Here is a 20,605-nt window from a genome sequence, read left to right as displayed (position 1 = left end):
CCACATAGAGGTGAATATATGTTAGCTATTACCTCATGTAGTTCTCAAAATAATTGTGAGTTAATATAATTCCAGTTCTACAGATGAGGAAACTCATCCAGAGAGGTGAAGTTACTTATTTAAGGCAGATCCAGGATTTAAACTTGTGCGGAGAGTGGTAGAGTCACAGATGTTTGTGTAGAAGGAATCACACATGATCCCTTTCCTCTGAAAGGGACTGTGAGTGTGGCAGGTGCTTAGGGTCTCATCGACTGTACTGCAGGATGCCTTGGTTGTACCTGTAATGAGACAGGACCACATATTAGCTTAAATAAACTGATGAAGAAGCAGTGACACTGAAAGATGGAACCAGTCATAGCAGTCCGTTTCCTGACCAAGAATATGAGGCCCTTGAAGTAGAATCTGTCATACTCATATTTTTATTTCTAGCCCCTTGCATTGATGTATAATACATACTCAGAAAACACTGTTGGTGAATAAGTGAGTGAATGAATAAATGAGTGAAGGTATGGGGAGAGAGTGAGAGCTAGGAAGAGAGGCAGAAATGATACCAGGGTTTTTGGCACGGGTGACTGGAGGGATGACACCACCCTCCTCTGTGATAGCAAGTGGAGGAGGAGGAGGCAGGTCTAGAGCAATGAGAAGGAAAGTTAATGAGTTTGATTTGGACAGGTGGGATGTAATCCTAGTGGAGATATTTAATAGGCAAATAGAAATAAGGAGAGAGTTCAATGTTGGAAATATACTGGAAACTTCTTTTGAATTTGAAACCTGGAACAAGTATCCCATAATTTCAAGAAGTGAGTTTTCTCAAATACTGTTAACTCATATTACAGATGTTATTCTGTAATAATTTTAGACTTTACATCTTACTCTCTCAACATTATGTAGATGGAAATCAAATTAATTTCATAGTAGAGAAATTAGAGATTTTAGAATAAGCCATATATAAAATGTACAATATAAATGACATCTCACTGTATATCTTATTTCCTCAATACTCTTAAGTGCCTTTGGAGAGCTAGTTAAAGTGAAAAATTCTTAGTTAACATAGAAAGCTTGGGATATTTATGGTAGAAATCATGCCAGGATAATTGTGTTACAAATAAATAATATCATTTTCATTGAGGAATAATTCAGGCTGACGTCAGTAAAATCAGTTGCCTGAACCAGCAGGATGAGAGAAGAAACAGAATCATATTCATCTTTACACAAACTAACCTTTTTTTCTGTTACCTCTTTAACTATCTTATAATTGCCAAACCTTAATTGGGGAGGTTATGTTTCATGTGATCCATATGAAAAGCTCAGTTTTATCCTAATGAATTCAGATTTGTAGTATTTTAGGTAAATAATTTCATTTAAGATACATTTCTAATGTTTTTGCTTTAATGAGGAAGCATGCTGCATATTTAAATGTTTTTCTAGGTCGGCCTTCTATCTATAGAATACATTATTTATTAGAAAGATTCAAGTTGTTTTTATTTATCACATCTACTAGGATTGAAAAATTTTTTATGAGTAGCTTACTGTTTTATGTTTTAATTAATTAATTTACTTATTTATTATTTTTGGCTGGTTTGTTTTGGGTCTTTGTTGCTGTGCTCAGGCTTTCTCTAGTTGCAGCGAGCAGGGGCTACTCTTCATTGTGGTGCGGGGGCTTCTCATTGTGGTTGCTTCTCCTGTTGAGGAGCACAGGCTCTAGGCACGTGGGCTTCAGTAGTTGTGGCATGTGGGCTCAGTAGTTGTGGCTCGCGGGCTCTAGAGTGCAGGCTCAGTAGTTGTGGCGCACTGACTTAGTTGCTCTGCAGCATGTGGCATCTTCCCGGACAAGGGCTCGAACCCATGTCTCCTACATTGGCAGGCAGATGCTTAACCACTGCGCTACCAGGGAAGTCCTAGCTTAGTGTTCTAAATTCAGCTCTTCCTGTTTTATTCTTAATATATTTAGAAATTTTCTTAATAGCAATAAAATAATTACTTTAGAGCAGCCAGAAAAGACTGTTAAGATTATTAGTGTTCTTATCTTATTTTACATATGGTTAATCTAAGGTCAGGAGAGGTGGCAACCTATTAATAAATTATTTAAGCTTTTAAATTACAGTGACTTTTTTTTTTAACAATGATAACATTAATCTTTAATAATGTATTACATTGTTTAAAGGTATGTTTGGGCATTTGTTTTTCCTCTCCTAGTTTTTGAAAACATTCCAGAATTCAGTTATATTCATTTCCTTCTTAATATTTTTATCTTTCAGGAATCAAGAGAAAGCAGTGGAAGCTGGAGTCATTGTCAAGTGATCGAGACCTTTTATAAGAAAATCTCATTGAATGAAAGTCTTTTAAATTAGTGACATAACAAGACTAGTTATTAAAGGTGACAGTGTACAGAGTACGTTAAAATTGAACAATGACTCAGCTGTATATTTACATCAGATTATTGGGAGCCTATCTGTTCATCATTTCTCATGTTCAAGGTAAATCAGTGTTCATTTAAGCAATCTTATCTCTTTTTTAGTAATTTATTTCTGTATATAAAAAACACTCATTCTTAGGACCGCTCTTTCAACTCATGTCCCGTTTTGAACAGTTAGGCCCAGTATGCCAATAGCTTTTAAGTATAGAGGCAAAGAACAAACACATGCCAAATAATTTTTGAACTTCACTATGATAGAAACATTTTCAAGTCTGTATAAAATCTCAGCCTCTTTGAACTTTGTGTATTATCTGTAACATAGGCATTATGATGTACAACACCAGGTCTTATGAGGATTAAATGAGATAAAATATAAAATAAAGTAGGTGACCTAGTGCCTAAGGATAATAGGTACTCAAGACTTAGTTTTAAAATACCTCTCCCCTTTAAAATACAATAAGGAATAAATGTCAATTTTTAAAAAACATTTTATTGTTGTTAAGAGTTGAGAAACATAAATGGAATTTCTGTGTGCCAAATGTTAAAATTTCTTCAGAGTACTCAAAGTTTTATTTATGACTAATATTGTAATTTTACACTATGCATTCACAGCTTAGAACTCCCAAACAGGAAGTTATTTTGATGACTTTTAGGATCAGATGGGCTATATATTTGCATATGAGCTTTTTCCCTGTATGGTTTAATTAGGACAATGTTTTAAACTGAAGAGATAGTGGTATTTGGCAAAATGATTTTATATAGAACTTACTGAACATCTCCGTTCTCTTTAAGTTTATACCTTCACAGATTGTTCTTCATGTTTTGTTCAGAGTGATGATTAAAATCTGCTAATAAGAATTATGATTAACAGCATAAATCTTTTGACATTTTCATTTGAGTGAACAGAATAATGAAATCTGTAGCTTCTTTGTATTTTGTCTTAGGTTTAGTACCCTTGTTTAGTACCCATACTGAGAATATAAAAGCACTCTTGCAAAAGCTACATTTTTGTGTGAAACACCACATTATTTAATAAAACATCTTTATTTTAACGTCTTTTGTTAGATGCCTTGTTGATCAGTATCGACCAAAGCTATCATAGTTTTGAAGATGACTTAAATTAATAGTAACATTTGTATTTGCTACCTTACTCCCAGGTAATCAGTATTTAGTATTAAAATTTTTTTAATCTATATAGATCACATAGAGACAATATGATACAAAATTCTCATTCCCCATCCTAAGTTGTTATATAATAAACTTTTTTTTTTTTTTTGCCCACACTGCACAGCATGTGGGATCCTAGTTCCCCGACCAAGGATCGAACCTGTGCCCCCTGCAGTGGAAGCACAGAATCTTAACCAGCTGACCGCCTGGGAAGTCCCGATAAACTTTTGTTAGATGAAATAAATTGGTAATTAGTTATCAGGCATAAGTGAAAAATCTTAGTAAGCATTATATTTCTCTGAAATATAAGCAAAATTTGTTACATTTCCTTTCAAAGAAGATTAGTTTGATAGTTCCCTTCAAATAATAAGATAAAAGTATTTGCTCTTAAGGAAAAGAACTAAAACCAATGTCGAAAAAATGGTATTTCAGACTTGCCCGGTGGTCCAGTGGTTAAGACTCCCTGCTTCCACTGCAGGGGGCACGGGTTCAATCTTTGGTCGGGAAATTCCACATGCCGCGAAGAGCAGCCAAAAAAAAAAAGTTATTTCTTAGAGATTACTATGGATTGCTAGAGTGGTGTTATATATATAACCCATAGCTCCAGCCCACACCAGGACTCATAATTTTATGCTTTGTAAACACAGGACTTGTGTGTAGAAAGAGATTGGCATGTTCTAGGAACTGACACAGGGCTGTATGTTTGGGCATGATGGAGAGAGAGGTCCACAGGGTCCAAATCCTGCGGGTCTTCAATAGGCCTGGTGAAGGAGGTTGGATTTTATTCTGAGTGTATGTGAAGCCATTAATTGGTTTTAAGCAGGGAATGACAGGATCAGATTTAGGTTTATAAGATAACTCTGTGCTATGTGGGAAGTGGGTTGGAGGGGGCAAAAACAGAAGTAGGGAGATCAGTGTCTTGTCTTGGAAGTGACATGGTATGATGGGCCTGGGTAATAGCAGGAACTAGACCAAAATGAGAAAAAGTGAGATATATCTTGGAGGGTGAGCCAAAGACCTGGAGAGGACCAGGTTTGAGGAGGAAAGTCAAGCATTCCATTTTAGACGAGTTAGTTTTGAGTTACTTAAGCAAGTCAAGGCTGAAGGGGTAAATCTAGGAACCATCAACGAAGAGATTTATTTAAACCATGGGAATAAGTGCTGTCATCTAGGGAGAGAGTACAGAGAGGCTGTTGCTAGCTATTTTTCTTTGTATCCATGCCTCTATTTAGTGAAATTTTACAACTTATAGCTCAGGTTTCTTTGCGTTTGACACCCTAGGATGAGTTTGTGTTATTGGCTCCTTCCTTTGTTTACATAGCACCTTTGTATTATATCACTCTTTGAATTGTGTTTATTTATGTGCTTATCTCCTCCACACACATACACCTTTGTCTCCTTCCAAGTTTCTCAAGGACCACATCAGTTTCCAACATTCAGTAACTTGCCTGCACATAGTTGGCCTCTAATCAGTGTTTTGTTAATTAATATTTGAGATAATATAAACTTCAGATGCAAATTATTATAATTAAAATATTTCTATCTCTTAAATTCAAACAGTGTTTTAGGAAGTTATGTGTATTAACCATCTGTAACTTTGAATTTTCCAGGTATTGGTGATCTTTTAGTATGATCTTTGTTATTAGTAATATCTTCATTTATACACTTTTATATTTAAGCCCTTTATTATACATTCATTTGATCTATATATAATCTCTTGAATTGGGCAGAAATTATTATCATCATTTTTTATAGATAGAGACCTGAGGTTCAGAGACTAACGTATCAATGGAGATATTCAAGACTTGAATCCTTGACTTCTCACTGTTATTTCAGTGTTATTTCTGCCACACTATACTGCTTTTTCTATGTATCATTAGATTCTTGAAAAACTAATTGCGTGCGTAAATATATTGTTTGCCATTTGGTCTCCATAGTTAAATTGATGCTTCCTTCTGTTGTTGTAATATGATTTTAAAACTGGTTAAGAGACCTCAGATATGCTTTAGTCCTATGGTCTTATTGAGTAAATGAGGCTTGAAATGACATGGCTTGTCCACGATCATCCAGCTAGATAAATGGTGGAGGAACATAGTAGACCAGAATCTAGATTTCCTCATTTCTAGCCCAGTGGATTTCTTCCCTTCCTGAAACTCTTCCCCGCCCCTTTTTTTCGTTGATGCTCTTAACATAAATGAAGTCTACGTTTTGTAGCAATTTAGAGGATTAAGTGAACATTATTGAAATTTATGGCGTGGAATCACTAAAATTTATTTAGCAGCACATTCTTTTCCTGTTATCAATGTGTGGTGTATGTATTACTTTTACTTTTTTCAAGTTCATCTCACCAGTACGGCTAAATTTTAAGTCAAGTTCACATTATGCCTTGAACCACTTATTTAACATCTATAATGAAATACATACACAGTTCTCTTAATATTTTATACCTGTTTTAGCTCTACATTTCATTCCATGAAGATCAACTCTACAAGGAGTAGCCTAGCTGATTTCAGCTGATTCAGAGGGAGAAAGGAATTACTAAAACGTTGTTTTAGTTCTGTTCTGCTTTCAGCCTGAAAGAATCAGTATCAAATATGACAGTATCTGTCATTTGAGGCTACGAGACTCTAATGCAAGAACACAGTTCTGTTTCCATGTGCCAACTACTGCCCTACAGTGACCTTCATTTTCTGGCAGCGTAGTCTGGATTTGAACCAATGACCTTGAGATAAAAGGCACCAGATAATATGATTAGTCCCCATGCTCTCATAATTCCCTTACTTAAGCAATTAAAATCCAGAGCAAGATGCTTAGTAGTTTCACTTCCACATAGAGGTACAAATAAAGGACTTTACTTTTTTTAAACTAGTCACAAGTTTTGAACCAGAGTCTAAAAAAAGAACTGTAATTTGCCTTTTTTTTTTTAAACCTCCTTATTGGAGTATAACTGCTTTACAATGGTGTGTTATTTCTGCTGTATAACAAAGTGAATCAGCTATACATATTTTTTAATGATTGGAAGTAATCTCGCTCTTCTCTGAAACTGCTTTCCATTTTGTACCTTTCTTACAAGTTATGACCATATTCTACCTTGTGCCACTCTTGTTTGTCTTTCACTAGTGCAAAAATTGTGGCATAATCATCTCCATATATCCCACAATACCTGGGATAGTTTTTCCGTGCATTTTAGGCTGTTAATAAATGTTAATCATATGAATGAAATTTATTTTTAATTAAAACACACATTAGCTGCAGTTAATACAATAAGAAAGCTTAGAAACTTCTCACTGAAAATTGGAATAAAAGAATTAGCTTTTCAGAATGGTTTATTTACAACTTCATGTTTGAATGCAGGGCAGAATCTAGACAGTATGCTCCATGGTACTGGGATGAAATCAGACTCCGACCAGAAAAAGTCAGAAAATGGAGTAACCTTAGCACCAGAGGATACCTTGCCTTTTTTAAAGTGCTATTGCTCAGGACACTGCCCGGATGATGCTATTAATAACACATGCATGTAAGTATTTTATGCAGTTCTTCTTAAAGTTACGAGAATAGTACTATTAGTACTATTGGTACTATTTTAAGAATCGTTTACTTTGTCTGAATTTTGTTTCTTTAACTTTATATGGTTTTTCCAAAGAGCCAAAAGCTTCTTGTTTTTTATATAGGAACATTTATTACTATTAAGTGATTGATGGTTATTTCCTTAGAGTAATATAGGTTTTAAAGAGCTAAAAGAAATCTGGTATTTGTCTAGCATTTTGGGTTTATTTAGTGATCTTTTTATCATAAAGTGATTGATAGTCATTGTAGAAAACTTAGAGATTACCAGAAATAAACCTTGAAAATTCACCTAAAACCGTGTAATTCTAAATTGGTTGAAATAGGGGCTTCCCTGGTGGTGCAGTGGTTGAGAATCCACCTGCCAGTGCAGGGGACACAGGTTCGAGCCCTGGTCTGGGAAGATCCCACATGCCACGGAGCAGCTAAGCCCATGCACCACAACTACTGAGCCTGTGCTCTATAGCCCCTGAGCCACAACTACTGAGCCCACGTGCCACAATTACTGAAGCTCGCATGCCTAGAGCCCATGCTCCACAAGAGAAGCCACCGTAATGAGAAGCCCACGCACCGCAACGAAGAGTAGCCCCCGCTCACCTCAACTAAAGAAAGCCTGTGCACAGCAACAAAGACCCAATGCAGCCATAAATAAATAAATAAGTTATTTTTTTTAAAAAACCTTCCTATTAAATAAATAAATTGGTTGAAATATTTTGCAGGTCTATAAGAATGATATTGTGATATTTAATTAATTTTGTGTTATTTTCTTATGTGAACTCCCAAATCCAAATCTGATTTATATAACCACTTTAATTTTTCTACTTAATTTCATGTTAACTAATTAATATTTATATATGATCATGTAATTCTATTCCATATTCTTGGGGGACATTGAAGAATTGACTTACTAGCCAAAAAAATTCCCTGAACTACTCAATCTCATCAGTCAGTTGTCCCCCTGTTATAAAGGTGTAATAATCAATAATTATTGATTTGTATTTCCCTAATAATTTTATGCTCTTTGAATGTGACCAGCTATAAAGCCAAAATGTATACATATAAAACACTGAAATTATATGATGGTTCACCATGTCTTAGATTTGTTGTTTGTGCTGGTGGTGGTTGACTTTACTGTGGCAGACTGGGTGATCTGTTGTTAGGGGAGTGTTCCCTTTGTCACCAAGAGACTTCTTGCCAGACTTCTTGTCTGTAGTTCTTGCTTGATCTGTGTGGGCTACTTGTTAGAGGCTTAGTAACCCAGAGTAAAACTGGGAATCATCAATTTTAACAGAATTTCACCTCACACTTAACATTTTCTCATTTCAGAAAATGAATAATTATGCAATATTCTTTTAACTGTAAGCAGTATACTTACTGATATGAACAGTAAGGAGGGACACAAAAAAATCTTTTAGATGTTTCTTCCTACCCATGAAAGCCTAATGAATATATTAGGAGAAAATTCTGGCATACTAGTACTAAAATGATAACTTTTTTTTTTAAAGATACTCCCCTCTGGGGTTTTCCAATTTTTTATTTTATTTTATTTTATTTTATTTTAATTTATTTTTGGTTGCATTGGGTAGTCGTTGCTGCATGTGGGCTTTCTCTAGTTGTGGCGAGCGGGGGCTACTCTTTGTTGTGGTGCACAGGTTTCTCATTGCAGTGGTTTCACTTGTTGCGGAGTGCGGGCTCTAGGTGCACGGGCTTCAGTAGCTGTGGCTCGCGGGCTTTAGAGCGCAGGCTCAGTAGTTGTGGCGCACAGGCTTAGTTGCTCCGCGGCATGTGGGATCTTCCCGGACCAGGGTTCAAACCCATGTCCCCTGCATTGGCAGGCTGTTTCTTAACCACTGCGCCACCAGGGAAGTCCCGATAACATTTTATTAAATACAAATCCATTTATATAAATTTCTTGAAAATTCAGCTATTCAAAAGTTCTCCCTTTTTTCCTATCATGTTAAATAAAAAGTGCCTCTCAGGATCTTAGTTAGTCTGATCTTCCCAAATATACTTTTCTTTGTCATTGAATCTATTTTTATGTTTCACAGTAAAGTTTGTTTTTATTTATTATTGTGTACAGTATGGGAATACTGAAAATCTTATGGATGAAAAGAGATAGTTATTTTTAAGTATATTTTTAAACGTTAAGATTATTTACTTTATAAAGTTGTATAAATCATCTTTCTGTGATCACATGACTATGATTAGCAAAGAGAAGTTACATAGTATTTCATATTTGGTGGGACTTGTTTAATAGAAAATCCTTTTCTACCTAACACAGGATTTTTATTAGACCTTTAGGTTTTAGTTCAGATATGACAATTTTCATTTCCCTTAAAACACGTACGGTTTTGCCAGTAAGTCAAATGTGAATGTAATTCTAATTCAGAACTAAAAGCCATCAGATCAGTAACTGGTCACATTCATACTGAGATTTAATTAGTACTTTCCAATGTGAAGTTGGTTTTTGGTTTTTTGGCTTTTTTTCTTTTAGAACTAATGGACATTGCTTTGCCATCATAGAAGAAGATGACCAGGGAGAAACCACATTGGCTTCAGGGTGTATGAAATATGAAGGATCTGATTTTCAGTGCAAGGTAAGACCTAATTTGAGGCCTATGAAATAAAGAAGGGAGGGACCACAGGAAAAGAAAAGCGTTGATTCCCCAAGGAGAAGTATGCCTGGTCTGCACATTGCTGTGTGTTCTGGAAGCAAATATATTGGAGGAAGCTTAGCTCTAGCTTCACGTTATATGATTGTGCCAATTGAAATTACAGATTATTTTACTTTAAAATAAGTTTTAAATCATCTTTTTTTTTAATTGTCAAGCCTGTAAAAAATGATACTGTCACACTTATTTCTGGATTATAAAAGTGACTGGAAAGACTTTAAGGTGACAGGTTAATAACCTTTACATCTCTCTGAGACAACTTAGAGACCTTAAGTCCTTGTAAGGAGATCTCAGTGGAGTTACTTTAACAGCACAGCAAAGGAATCAGAGGATCAGTAATAGTTTATGAACATATTGATGGCTTTGGGTTATAAACCTAATCTCTTCAAAATCCTGTATAGTAATTTTGCCCCAGGGGATCCTTCCAATGTTTTTGAAAACAGCTCCAGAGAGAGCTGTTTGTTAACAAATTTAAGCCTCAGCTATTTTAGAAAATTATTCCAATTAATGAGAAGTTCTCAGGGTTGATAGAAACCACACATGCACGCATGCGAACACACACACACACACATACATACACGCTCGCACATATTGCATCCCATCTGTTTGCTACACCTCTAGTGACAGGGGCTCATTACCTCCCAAGCCCACCTTTTTCATCTGTAGTAATGACCTGACCTTATCCTTAGAAAGCTTTTCCTCTGAATGACTGCAAGTCTCTCTTCCTTTGTACTTCCTTGGACCATAGAGAACAAATTGATTCCCTTTTTAATATGGTAGCCCTTTACTATGTGAAGAAATTTTTTTTTGTACCACTTTACTCCCCATACCCTATAGTCTTTGCCCAGTGAAAATAGTAGTTCAAAATGACTTCGACGGCCCCTTATAATCATCAGCTTTAGAGTTACTCACTCTTCAGTTTCTCAATGTAAGATGCAGAATTGACTGTGGTCTGGCCAGAAGAAAAGAAGAAAAAACAAGAATTAGTAACTCCTTTCCCTTTTCCTAAATGCAGCCAAATCTCATGTTAGAGGTTTGATTGTCATACCATATTCTTGAAATATATGGAGTTTTCTGTCAGCTGAAATCCCCATGTCTTTCACTCATGCTTCTACTCATCCTTATCTCTTCCATTCTTTATTGGTGCTGTTGGTTTCTTGACACAAACAAGTAGGTGGGAATGGAATGAGTTTTGTTACACAATTGTCACATACTTGTCTAAGTTAAATTTCATTGTATTAAAATTAATCCTTTGCTCTAATTTGTCAGGATTTGGGGGATGCTGATTTGTTTGTCTCTTCCAGTTTTGTGCTCTTTGCATATTTATCAACCGCACTACAGTACACTGTTTAATCACTTTAAAATGTTGAAGAAAGACCTCTCTGTGGTTAAAGCACTGAGCTCGACAGTAGTAACCAGTGTCTCGCAGGCCCCCTCAACTAGATGTGTCCCAAATGAATTTATCAATGTAATTTAGTTGTTAAGCTTGACAATCTGTGTTCAGATAGACATGCTGCCTCTTGCTAGCTGTGGAACTTTGAGCCGGGAGCTTTACTCTCTTAAGTTGTTTTCTCATCAGCAAAGGAGTTCTTGTAAGGGTCAAATGAGAGGTAGCATATATGCAGAGAGTTTAGCACAACTGGCACATAGTAAGGACTTAGTAAATGTTAGCTTTTACCATATTGATGATGTAACCAAGCAGGCTTTAAACTGGGTTACGCATATACCTGGGTGCACACAGACTGCATTACACAAGGATCGCATAGGCACATGGATAGTTTTAAGGGGATCGGTTTACCTATCATGAACTTCCACAGGTCCTATTGCTTAATATTGATCTGCCTGAGACCAGAGCTTCTTAAGCAATTTCTCTTTTCCTTCCTTCCTTTTCACCATCAGCCTTGTCACAGTTTCCAGATTAGTGGCCTGGAATGTAAATACTCAAGTTTCCAAACAGTGTTATAATTTGAAATCTAAGTATCAGTGTGGGGAACTCGGGGATAGCAGATATATTTGCGTATCTGGTCGTTTTTCATTTTTTGCTTTCAACCAATTTGCTAGATCATGTAAAATAATTTTTCCTAATAGGATCATTATAGGAGTTTTAGCATACGATTGGAAGGTCTCTAAAGAATTATGGGACAATGGTATAACTAGTTCCTTCCATTATCATCTTTTTGTTTATGTGAACAAAGAATCTTAGTACTGATCCCAAAAAAGGAAAAGATAAAAATAGGATTAAAGTTAATGCCAGACTTTCGCATTCTAGCAATAAGTAATTATCCATGAATTTATGAAGTAGTTTTTTTAAAAGTGTCATTCATCTCATACCTCTCCAATAAAATTTTCTTTTTATATTAGTATTTTAATAAAGATTATAATATATATACAGTTTTGATTAATTTTATACTACTAATAATTGTGATGATAAATCAAACCAAAATAATTTTTTGACTTAAAGACATACTATCACAGGAAATAAAATAGATTATATATGTTTATTTTTCATGTGGAGAATTATTTATCAAGATACATACTACATTAGGACAATTTTTTTAACATCTTTATTGGAGTATTATTGCTTTACAATGTTGTGTTAGTTTCTGCTTTATAACAAAGTGAATCAGCTATACATATACATATGTTCCCATATCTCTTCCCTCTTGCGTCTCCCTCCCACCCTCCCTATCCCACCCTCTAGGTGGTCACAAAGCACCGAGCTGATCTCCCTGTGCTGTGCGGCTGCTTCCCACTAGCTATCTGTTTTACATTTGGTAGTGTATATATGTCTATGCCACCCTCTCACTTCGGCCCGGCTTACCCTTCCCCCTCTCCATGAACATTAGGATGTAATTGTGGAAAATGTGGAAACGGAATAGGAGCTCAAGGAGCAAAAGGAACACTATAAAATTTTCAATTGTTAAAGAAGCATTTTGACCATTTATTTTTTTAAATAATGATAATGGGTATTGAATTGCTATATTATTTAGATTCTACTGAATAGATTTAAGAGTTATTTTAATTTTATTTTAAAATATCATGTGCAATATGCAAGGAATTATCAGTACGTTCTTTGCAGCTATTTATGATGAAAAATTTTAGGTGTCAGTCTAAAAATGTATGAGGGGATACATTGTTTTTCAGAATTCATTTAGGGGTTACACAGACAAAACATGTTGACCACCACTTATCTCACTTTCTGTGTATCTTGCTCTACCTCGCTCTTAATTTACCTGGCACCTCATCTGAGCAGAACAGCTCTGCTACTTTTACCTAAGCTTTTTCCTCCCAGTGCTTTCACATACTGTCAGGTTTGAATCAAAACGAGTTCAAGTGATAATCACCATGCTTCACCCAGACCTTGATTTTCCCTCACACAGTCCAGTCTCTGTAGGTAAATCTGGCTTATTCTGTTTCTTCCAGTAGGATGAATTATTTCTCAGAAACCGCACTGCCATCTCTTGTAGTAATTTGGTTTCAGTTCCTTTATCGTGTACCACTCCCCCTCACCTGCAACTCCCCCATTCAAGCTCACTAAATAAGTTAGAATCTCCTATTTTGTGAATGCCAAGTGAGTTTTTTCCCCACAAGGATTTTTATTGCCCACCTAAATCCAGAGATACAAATGGACTTGGGTGGAGCATGGGAGTAGGGAGTGCAGGAACCGGAAAGGTTGTGTCACCCAACTTCATAATCTAGACACACGTAACTTTTGCCTACCCAGATATGTAGTTAACCTACATAAGAAAGATGTGAGTTTCATGTTGCTTGTTCTCAGTGAAGCCACATTGAGTCTTCCAGGAGATTACAAACATTTGTGGCTTATTCTAGAATGTCAACTGGGATCTGTGTCACATTCACTAGAGGAAGAAGAATTAATTTATTGAACATTTACTATTTGCATTTAATATGCTGAGTGCTTGGTATATTTTACCTCATTTTCCCCCAGTTACCCTATAAGGCAGGTATTTTTTATCCTCCGTCTTATAGCAGAGGAAACTAAAGCCCAGAGAGAAGTAAGTTCATTGCTCAGGGTCACAAAGTTAATAAATGGCAAAGCTATGATTTAAGCTATTTGATTCCCAAATCTTTGTTGTTTCCATAATACTGTGCTGCCCCCAATCTGTTGTTGGCAAAGTCTTTCTTTCCCTTTTAAAAGTAATACAACATTTAGCTATCTAGTTTACAGCACTCCTCGTTTTTAAAATCTTTAAATCATACCACCTTCAGCCTTCTCCCAAGTGCTCTCAACTTCCTGTGATGTAATTCACCTATCTGAGAAGATGGGAATTCAGACAGAACACAGAAACATTGTAGGGTCTCTGCATACTTCTGGGATACCAATCCCACTTACTAGCGTTTGGTCTGCCTTCTTCATTCCTGCAATCATCCTTGATAGAGAAGACTGGAACAAAACGAGAGTTAAGGAAGTGTTCATTTTCTTTGTCCTCCATTACCTAGTATTTTGTCGGCAATACTACATCCATTGCTTGGTGGTCTTCCTTCTAGCACTGCCAAAAACCCCTTCCTGATTTTTCTTTCCATTTTCTGTCCTGCAAGGCTGAGCTCATTTTGAACTTTAGCCATACTGGACTATTCTTGGATGCTTCACGCTTCTTTTATTCATCTTAGTTGTATACTCTTCATTCCATCCTTCATGTAAGTTTTCTCTAGATCTGGGATATTTTTTTCAGAGTCACCTGTGTAACTTCTGACATGTCTCTCTTTTCTCTTTCTTTTTATGATCATTTAAAAGTAAAAACAATTGTTAGAAAGTTAAAAAATTAGGTAAAATGTAAAACTTGTGCTTTTGGAGGTTTCCAAGTACTCTTGACCCATCTTCTCTTCTCTTATATAATCTCAAGTCCCTTATAGAATCCCATATAGATTCCCCTATGGAATCTCATTTTCACATTTTTAAAGGAATACCTGATTATATCGAGGTTTCTCCTTTCTGCCCATCTGATATTTAAGAATAAGAAGGTTGATTTCTGCTTATATTCTTGCTACTTCTGTGATGACAGACAATTCCTTTCTGTTACTGTTTTGGTCTAGAATGGCACTTCTTGCAGGTAGTGCTGAAATGTCAGCATTCAAGTTAAGAACTTCTCAAATACTGTACTTTTAATCAAATAAAACTTCACATATAATTTTTGGTATCTGTTCCCATGACTACAGTCTTTCCCTGTGCTCATTTTCTGATGTATTAGGGACACATATCTGGTTGGTGGTCTCCCAAAAACTCTCAGAAATATTGTTTCTATATTTTGACCTTATCCTCACCACGTACACTTCAACTTGCTTCCGTATCAGGTTCATTAGTTTCCACATTGTTGTTATAGGCAGCATCAACTGTATCTTCTGCCTACTTGACTACCTTTTCTAACCTGTCATTTCTTTGGCCTAGGACACGCTCCACTTTTTAGTCAGATCTTAAGTTTCATCCAACTAAGTCTCAATACTCCTATGAGATCATATTTACCCTGCTAGTTTATCACTGTAATAAAATGTATTACCCATGTTTTTTAGGAAAAGATCTCATGATTTTAAATACTTTTTTACTAAAAACAAATGAATAGTCATATCTTAAGATATGCCACATTTTGGGTGAAAAATATATATAAACTTTTGTTTATCTGTAATTAAGTTATAGTTTAGTGTTCTAACACACCATCCATATACATACATTCTCCTTAAGAAAAAACATTTTAGAGTCTTTACAACACTATTTCACCATAGATTTAAATTTTTCAATAATCACTTTCACACAAACTTAGCAGGTCCTTTTCACTCACTGAATTATAAACTGTATTTTATCAATATTTTAAAAATTAATTATCAGTTTCGTGTATCAATTTTTTCTAACTTTCTTCCTTTAGGATTCACCAAAAGCCCAGCTACGCCGGACAATAGAATGTTGTCGGACCAACTTATGTAACCAGTATTTACAACCTACACTGCCCCCTGTTGTTATAGGTAGGTTAGCAGAGAATAGTGCAATCATGATTCTCAGTAAAATATTTTCTCTGGTTTTAACAATAAGCAAGCTTTCTAGAGTTCAACACTACAAGTTATTTTTTCCTTTTAAGATGTGATCGAAAGATAATGTCTTTTTCATTGTTTACTTCCATTATCAGGTCCATTTTTCGATGGCAACATTCGATGGCTGGCTTTGCTCATTTCTATGGCTGTCTGCATAATTGCTATGATCATCTTCTCCAGCTGCTTTTGTTACAAGTAAGATAATTATTTTGATGCAAAATATTTTGTTGACTATTAGATATAAACAGTTGTTCTTAAAGCCAGTAGGCAGAAACCGTTGACACTGAATGTATTTCAGGAACCATTAACTTGTATTTTCTGGTTATCTCCTTTAATTAACTATATTATAGTTTTCTTAAGGGAACAGAAGACCTTACTACTAATCAATTGGACACAACATTATACTTCTTGTTATGTTCATGAGTACTTAAGATTTTCTTATTTATAGAATATTGAACTTCCTTATATCTAAATTTAAAAACCTGTCCCAAGAAATCAACTGTATGCATTATCATTCTTTAGTTATTTGGCAGTTCAGAATTGTTTGCATTTAGTCATGATTTCAGAAGACATTTGCCAGAAGAGCAATAAGAGGAGGGCATAAACTTCAATAATAAAATATTATCTTACTGGCATATGAATAAACAGAGAGATCAGTGGAATTCGTTACTAGACCCATAAGTAGACCCAAGTATATAAAGAAAGTTAGTATATGATAAAGGTAACATTTCAGATCTCTGAGGAAAAGTTGGCTTATTCAGTAAATGGATTTGGGAGTGGATAGCTATATGGCAGAAAATGAAGTTGAATCAATTCCGTACACTGAAATAAATTTTAGCCAGGTTGGGGTGCTCGCTCTCCCTTTCTCTCCCTCTCTCGCTCGCGCGCGCTCTCCCTCTCTCTCTCTCTCTCTCTCTCTCTCTCTCTATATATATATATATATAAACTATATATATAAACTGAATTGATTAAAATACTAGAACAAACCTTGGAAGAATTTTTTTAAATAATCTGAGTCTGACACAAAACTTACAAGCAAAAAAACCAAAACCTTAAAAAAGAAAAGATTGATGGTGTCAACTACATAAAAATAAAACTTTACTATGTGGTAGAAACCACCATAAATGGTCAGAAGACAGACCAACAGTGAAAAATATCTGCAGCTTATATTACAAAGAGCTGATTTCTCAAATATAAAGAGCTTCTATAAATCAAAAAGAAAAAAATCAATTCAGTGGGAAATTAGGCCCCAAAAAATGAGCATATATTTTACCTAAAGAGAAATACATATGGCTCTTAAAAGAAAAATAAAAAGATGACTTAAGAATACTCATAATATGAAAAATATAAATTAGAATCGTACTGAGATATTTTTTACCCATTATACTGGCAAAGATTCAAATGTTTGATAATAGACTTTTTAGATAAAGAAGTAGATTGAGCATACTTACTTTTGTTGTGCCCCACTAAAACAGCAATAAAGAGTTTTTAACTTTTTTGTCCAACTAGGACAAGGAGACAAGATAACAGCAAAAAGCTGTAGAACCTGTGAAGCTTATGGATGAGTAGTGACTTTGTAGACCTAAGAAATCTGAATCCCAGGCTAGAAAATGAGAAAGACAAACAGCAACCAGTTTATACTATAAAATTCCCCAAGAAGCTCAATTGGCAGTAGCAGTTATCTATGGTAGTGAAGTTGAGGGGGGCAGTAAAACCAAGAGGATTGCTTGAAAGTCTGTTTTTAGAAAGTCAGATGCTGTATTAGTTGTGCAATACTGCATTAAGAAATCACTCCCAAACTTAGTGGCTTGAAACAGCAGTTATTATCTCTCATTGTTTCTGTGGGTCAGGACTTCAGGAGTGACTTGACTGAGTGGCTCAGATGTCAGCAGAGGCTGCGCTCACCTGGAGGCTTGAGTGGAGCTGGTAGATCCCCTTCCAAGATAACTTGCTTCGGAGGCTCACAAGTTGGCAGGAGACCTTAGTTCCTCTGATGTGAGGCTCTCTACTGAGCTGCCTGCATGAGCTTCCTCACAGCATGAGGCCTGGCTCCCCCGCACCCCCAGAGTGAGTGATCCAGGAGACCAAGGTGGAAGCTGCAGTGCTGTTTATGATCTAGACTCAGGAGTGACACCATCACTTCTACCATATTCTGTTGGTCACAGAGATGAGCTCTGCTTATGGAAGGGAAGTAAACAAGGCAGGCATACCAGGAGTTGAGAAATTTTGTGGGCCATTTTGGATGCCAAGTACCACAGATGTTGAGATCCTTACTCTTTTTCTGAATAATGATGTGACTTTCCACCATCTCTCTAACAGAAGGCTAGAAGTGTAGTCTCTGAAAAGAACAAAAATGTTCTTAGCTATGGTATCCCATTATTGAGGGTGAGGTATTATAATAAAAATAAGGAGGTAAAGTGAATATTTACATACTAATTTGTGGGCCCCCCTACCCTCCAGAACCCTGCTAACCAAGCATGTTCCCTCTAGATAACATATAAGAAGATTGTTCTAGGGGAAAATCCATCTAGCCCAAGAAAAAAGACCTGAGTATTCTGTCTCTAGTAAGTCCAGTGAAATGGTCCAAGCAGATTGTCTTACAGTGAAACCTGTAATCAGTAAGCCCCAGTCGCATACTAGTAGCTGCCAATCAGCCAGTGAAGGGCACTGATCCCTGAGAAGCAGGAAACAAATGAGGTGAGTCTTGTGATTGCCCAGCTTACTCCCTGAAGAGAGTTTCTGGCTGCGGGACACAGGAAGAACTCAGGTGTAGCCCAGCAGACACTGAATCGAGGAGATAGAGCTGAGAGTCTGGGGAGAGAGCAGCAGCTATAGTTCATAGGTACAGAGTACTGGAAAGGAGAGTTTCACAGAGAAAGAACTCCAGACATCTTCAGAACGTTCCCATAGAATATTCAGCTGAATCGTGATCAGTGCGTTAAAGTGAGGAAACCACCTAAGGCTGGGAAAGAACGGCTGAAAAGATTGAAGGAAACAGTATTCAGTGCTCACACAAGGCTGGGGATAGTATCTGTTCCCACCAGCTATGTGACTTGAAAACCTCATAATTCATGGGGTTTTGGTGATAGTACCCAGAAGGGTCTTGCCTCAGTATTGGAGAATAATTAGCCAGCTGTCTGACTTGGGACAAATGATGAGCCTCTGGGCCATGGTTTTCTCTTTTGTAAAATGGAAACAATAGTACTTACCTCTTACGAGTTTAATAAAGATGAAGTAAGTCATAGAACAGTGCCTGACACACACTCAAGATCAATAAAAATGAGCTGTTGTTGTTTTTAACATGTATCAACATGGGTAAATAAGTAATACATAAGGAGTTTTTTAAAGCATGATGTAAAATATTAATACAACATATGCCATTTGTGTCCAGAGGAACGATGTTGTTTATGTGTATATACTTTTATGGTAAAGGTATAAATACATAGATAGGAAGGATATAACCACCTTCAGGATAGTGTTTGTCTCTTAGGAGTAAATGAGGGAAATGGAATTATGAGGGAAATGGCTGCAGCTGCAAATATTTTAATGTTTATTTATTTAAAATATATCTAAAATAAACATAGCATAATGTCAATATTTATTAAATTTAAATGGCTTACACATGGGTGCCAAATAAATTAATCTCTACCTTCCTACATGTGTGAAACATTTCATAATTTGAAAAATTTTTAAAAAGCCTTTGAAAATATTAGAATGAATTAAGTGAACTTATTTGATTTCTTTTCCATAAACTTTTTTAAAATGGAAGTATATTTATTGTTCATTTTGATATAAAACTACATGCTTACAAATTCAGATGAAAATACATATGTAAAGTAGAAAGTAAATATTCCTACATTCCCAGCAATAACTCTTATATACAACTTGATATATTTGTGATCCTTTTAGACAAGTATAGATACATATAATTTTTAAATGTTTATAGCTAGGATCATACTTTACATGCTGTTTTTTAATCTGTTTTTTTCACTTGCCAATGTACCATGGACGTCTTTCCATTTTAAGATAGTATATATCTCTCTACCTCATAAACTCCATTTCTGGACATTATTTTAACAGAGGATATATTTTTCTATGATAAGACTAATTTGGATATGAACCCATGTGATGAAGGAAGGATAATAGTGTCAACAACCTCAAGATTTTTCTTACCTTAGAATTTTATAGTTTTAGAATGTTAATGTAGATTATTTTCTGCTTTTTTGAAAGACATTATTGCAAGAGCATCTCAAGCAGACGCCGTTACAATCGTGACTTGGAACAGGATGAAGCATTTATTCCAGTTGGGGAATCATTAAAAGACCTTATTGACCAGTCACAAAGTTCTGGTAGTGGATCTGGACTACCCTTATTGGTAAGCTGAAATGTCATATAAACATGAATGGTTTATTAATACAGAATGTGTTGTCATATGATGGTAGACGGCTTAATAATTACATATTAGGGAACTTTACTAGACACACTTTTTTCCCTTCTTATTTAGAAAGATGGTTACAGTAATGCAAGATGAAATTAGTTAAAATATGAAATAAGAAAAATTGAATAAGGTAGAGTCACAAGCAAGGTTAAGAGAGAAAATGTGGTCATGAAGTGCTATGTAAGTGTTAACATAAGCTCACAGGTTTTTTTTGTTTTTTTTTGTGTGTGTGGTACGCGGGCCTCTCACTGTTGTGGCCTCTCCCGTTGCAGAGCACAGGCTCTGGACGCGCAGGCTCAGCGGCCA

At 35.8% G+C, this 20,605-nt stretch overlaps 1 protein-coding gene across 4 annotated transcripts in view; it reads left to right on the top strand.

Annotated features, from left to right (window-relative positions):
* BMPR1A (bone morphogenetic protein receptor type 1A) overlaps window positions 1–20,605 on the top strand; it is a 149,990-nt gene that overhangs the window by 107,222 nt on the left and 22,163 nt on the right. For all 4 annotated transcript variants that reach the window (XR_009522450.1, XR_009522449.1, XR_009522451.1 and 1 more), the window contains exons 3-8: window positions 2,259–2,477; window positions 6,938–7,100; window positions 9,642–9,744; window positions 15,699–15,795; window positions 15,957–16,056; window positions 20,092–20,236. Coding sequence is in view for 1 of the 4 variants with exons in the window: in XM_060034668.1 (XP_059890651.1) it covers window positions 2,411–2,477; window positions 6,938–7,100; window positions 9,642–9,744; window positions 15,699–15,795; window positions 15,957–16,056; window positions 20,092–20,236 (675 nt within the window). In the remaining 3 variants the exon portion in view is untranslated. The remainder of the gene's footprint in view (window positions 1–2,258; window positions 2,478–6,937; window positions 7,101–9,641; window positions 9,745–15,698; window positions 15,796–15,956; window positions 16,057–20,091; window positions 20,237–20,605) is intronic.

This window comes from Delphinus delphis, chromosome 16 (genome assembly GCF_949987515.2).
Source record: "Delphinus delphis chromosome 16, mDelDel1.2, whole genome shotgun sequence".
Lineage (NCBI taxonomy): Eukaryota > Metazoa > Chordata > Mammalia > Artiodactyla > Delphinidae > Delphinus > Delphinus delphis.
The sequence above is the reverse complement of the archived record's forward strand: the minus strand, read 5'-3'. Positions and strand labels throughout refer to the sequence as shown.